Source organism: Dermacentor silvarum, chromosome 11 (assembly GCF_013339745.2).
Source record: "Dermacentor silvarum isolate Dsil-2018 chromosome 11, BIME_Dsil_1.4, whole genome shotgun sequence".
Taxonomy (NCBI): domain Eukaryota; kingdom Metazoa; phylum Arthropoda; class Arachnida; order Ixodida; family Ixodidae; genus Dermacentor; species Dermacentor silvarum.
Genome location: NC_051164.1, coordinates 46730377 through 46734556, shown reverse-complemented (window position 1 = coordinate 46734556; position 4180 = coordinate 46730377). Strand labels below are relative to the sequence as shown.

At 45.7% G+C, this 4180-nt stretch overlaps 1 protein-coding gene across 1 annotated transcript in view; it reads left to right on the top strand.

Moving 5' to 3' along the window:
• Positions 1-3299, top strand: part of LOC125941302 (uncharacterized) — a 49438-nt gene extending 46139 nt beyond the window's left edge. The window contains exon 6 of the mRNA XM_049658293.1: positions 3210-3299. Within this exon, the coding sequence (XP_049514250.1) occupies positions 3210-3299 (90 nt within the window). The remainder of the gene's footprint in view (positions 1-3209) is intronic.
• The last annotated feature ends 881 nt before the right edge of the window (positions 3300-4180 follow it).

Here is a 4180-nt window from a genome sequence, read left to right as displayed (position 1 = left end):
GTGCCGCAGCTAAACGTCGCCTCCCTCCCCTCCCCCCCACGGCCTTTCGTGCGTCGAGAAGGCACGTTTGCTCTACATATATGGTGATTGTAGAGGAGGAAAGAGACGCCTACTTCTGCAGCCCTTAAGGGAGCACAGAGCAGAACGCGCGTTTGTTCTCCGCCGTGCGTTAACTCCCCGTGAAAGCGCGCGTCCCTCGCGCCCTTTCACTCGCACATACAGCGTTCGGCGCGCGGCGACGATTTCATCTCCATTGACGTCATACGGAACCTCACGGCGACGGCGACGGCGACGCCGACGGCAGAAATCTGCTTTTGAGTGTCCATATAATTGCTATCGCAATAAAATTGTCTTGTAATCAATAACTCAAAAACGAAGCTGATTTGTTTCAGAAATCCCTTGAAGATGACGTGGATAGATGAACATATTTATTTGCACAGTAAGGTTTGTTCGCCATGTAGTTGTACTCCAGTGAATTATGCGCAGTCAATAAAGTACATGGGTGTATTGTTTAACTCAAGCCTGTCGTGGGAAACCCATTTAGCGTATGTATGTAGTAAACTCTGAAGTGTTGTCTGGGTGCTTTATCACTGTAAAAGTATAATTCCCTTTTCTGTCAAAAAAAAAAAAAACAAAAAAAAAACAATTGTGCACCCTCTTGCGTATGGAAGATTAAGGTACGGCATCACAATTTTCGCCTTCTGTTCTGCGCGTTGGGAGAGCCGGGTGGACGCTCTATTAAAAAAGTTGTCGCAGTTTCACCTGAAAGGTGAAGCATCAATTGCGATAGGAAACTTGTAGAGAGCTATACGGAGTAATGATATTAGCTTTATCAGCTGTATCTGTTATCAGCTTTATCGGCGCCGGTGTTGGCGTGTATGTCGGCGTCCGTGGCGGAGAAAATCATCCCCAACCAAACCGACCGCGCAGGCCCTCCGCGTGGTGTAACGTTTTGGTGAGCAAAAATTGAATTTCTCACAGTGAAATTCGTCAGAAAAATGGTAAAGTACGACTTAACCACAACCTACATACATGGTGGTGTCGGATTGTAATTTGAATGTACGAGAGAACATAATTCTGTTACGAGGAAACTGAAACACAAATCCATTTTCCAGCATTTCTACCATACCAAAATCGGCGCGCTCGGGTAGATTACTTGCGAAAATGCTATCCAGATGGCGCTCGCATACTCGGCAGGTCAAATTGGGACTTCGCCTGCCTAATGCGTTTTGGACACGCGCGCGCGTCGGGGCAATAGCAAACAATAAAATAATTAAAAAAAGGTGCTAGGGCCTTCTCATTTTAATATACGATTTATATTGTCCCTGGAAAAACTTCTTCCCAGCAATGCATTTCTGTTTAAAAGTGAAGCCGACTTAAAGGGATCGATGTAAGCTTGGTATTTGTAAGCTGGCTTTCCCACGTTCTGTTTTGCAGTGAAGCCCATTGAAAGAAAAATGTGGTGCGAACGGGGCCCGATAACGCTATCGCGTTCACTCTTAAAGGCGAAGCTTAAGCGTCCTCCAATTTTTTCTTTTACATTATTCTTTTCTTGGCACGAAATAAGCACTGCGAAGTTTCTGCAATGGTATTTCAACTGTCCACATCAACTTACTATTTGCCTTTAGTGTCCCTTTAAATAGTAATCACAGCAGCGCCGCTCACGGCCTGAAGTATTTCATATTGTGCGCCTAAATCCCGTGTACCAGCGCTAAGAAACGCGGGGACTTTGTTTCCTTGTATGATATTTTTCTTTACTGCATGTGCTTTAGTTCCTTGCTGTCGTGTCCTTTTTGTGCAGTGACAAACAACTTTGAATTATCGGTGAGCACAAGACGCGCCTGCAAGATTTAGAATGTACTCGAATGTTATCGTTGATTCTATCTGTTCCGTATATCCTCGCCGAACCTTGTATAATCAGATTGCATGCGCGACACGAATTGTGTGCTAGTTTCTGGAAACCACGCGGGTACCATCAATTACAATGGAACCTTCGACGAGTGATCTATAAAGGCTGACGCGCTGGACCAGCTGATAAGGTTTCGACGACCGCCGACTGTATTCGCCGCTATCGTTGTGCCTTTAGTGTCACTTTTACTTTTGTGGGCACAGGTTCGCCCACCCAAAAAGTTAGTTTCGTCATTCACAGTCTTGCTGCTGGGTTATTCATCGTCGCTATTATACGTGACAACAATTTTCAAAGTCTTTCAAAGAAAGTCTCAAAAACCAGCAAGTGGTGAGGACTGGCGGAGAAATCTAGGTTCTCAGGATCTAGTACAGGAGTTTACTGTACGTAAGTCGGCGGTTATTAAGTACAACATACTTATTGGTTAGAGCGGTTCGTATATTTTTAGAGGCTATCACTTTATTCCGTGCTAATTATGAAGTAAAGAAAGTCCACGCAACGAGCGTCCGACAATGCATGGTGGCGCACATGCTGTTGTACGCGCACGAGTTTGCAAGAAAGCCCCTAGAGTTGTGTATAGTCTTCTTGTCAGATACAAAATGCCCTAAATACCGTAATTCGGTGCCAGAACTGCAATATTAGCACACGCGTGTCTAGGGCAACACGCTGAACTAGGTATCACGTGTAAAAGCGCCGTTTCGCTTTCGAGAACTTAACTTGGCATGGACTGGATAGTGACCAAGACAGTTGGACAGGAAACTACGAGAACATGTAGCTATTATTCTAGAAATAATTTAACACTTCGGAGAACATAAATAGCTGGCGCATCGGCTTAATAAACAAAACACTACTTCCGTACAGCTGCGGCCGTCCTTGTCGTCTGCTTCCCACCAATGCCGGCGTGTAATTGCGATTGCGCTCACCCATCACTGCTTTCAGCATACTTCCAGTAACCGATTACATCCTCACTGCAGATCCAAAAATTCTGCTAAAAAGACCTCTATGGTATTTTCCACGTTACCACTTCACGATTACACTCTGAATGGTAAGTTTGTCACTGCACAAAAAAAGAAAAGAAAAAAATGGGCACCATGAGAACTGGCTGTCGGTCCCTTTAGTAAACAAGAATCGTAGGACAAGTACGGAATCCAGCACTACCAAGTAAATAATAATAATAATAATAATAATAATAATAATAATAATAATAATAATAATAATAATAATAATAATAATAATAATAATAATAACGGCGAACTTTTTCCTCAGTACTCCTTTAAAGTAGAGACGTTCCATTTTCTTTCAGGGAAGCGATTCAGTGGCACCATATTATTTCCCACTAAACACAGTAGCCGTCTACACAGTGTATGTGACGGAGAGCAACCCTTCCGAGTGAGTATACAACTAAAGGCACCGACTCGGTAGCTCCGAGCAGACGACTGCGCTAAGCAGGTCCCATGCAGTGTACACGTTCCTGTGACCTACACTACAAGGTAGTCGTAATTATTGCCAACTTGTCACAGCATTTACTACCTTGGTTTAACTGCAGTTGGCAGCGTTAGTAAAAAATGTCACAGTTTCGCCCTAAGGGCGAAGCAATGAATGCGATAGCAACACAGCAATGTCATACGAAGTAAGGTGAGCGGCTTTGGTAGCAACAACACGCAGAACTGTTGTCGACGCCATCGGCGTTTTGCCCGCGTTAGCTCAAAATGCGTGCGGCGTTGGTGACTGTTGCTGGAGCCTCTGATATAAATAGGCACTTGGTGCCGCAGCTAAACGTCGCCTCCCTTCCCTCCCCCTCCCCCACGGCCTCTCGCGCGTCCGAAGAAGGCGCGTTTGCTCTACATATATGGTGATTGTAAAGGAGAAAAGAGACGCCTACTTCTGCAGCCCTTAAGCGAGCACGGCGCAGAACGCGCGTTTGTTCTCCGCCGTGCGTTCACTCCCCGTGAAAGACGCGCCCCTCGCGCCCTTTCACTCGCACATACAGCGTTCGGCGCGCGGCGACGATTTCATCTCCAAATGACGTCATACGGAACCTCACGGCGACGGCGACGGCGACGGCGACGGCGACGGCGACGCCGACGGCGACGGCGACGCCGACGGCAGAAATCTGCTTTTGAGTGTCCATATAATTGCTATCGCAATAAAATACTGACCCGTGTACTTATTTATCCTTTTACGGGGGAATGCATTTCACCTACTAACAGCTTAATGTTAACGCGCAGAGCAAGAAGCGCCTGCATAATTTGAACTTACTGGTATGTTATGAAT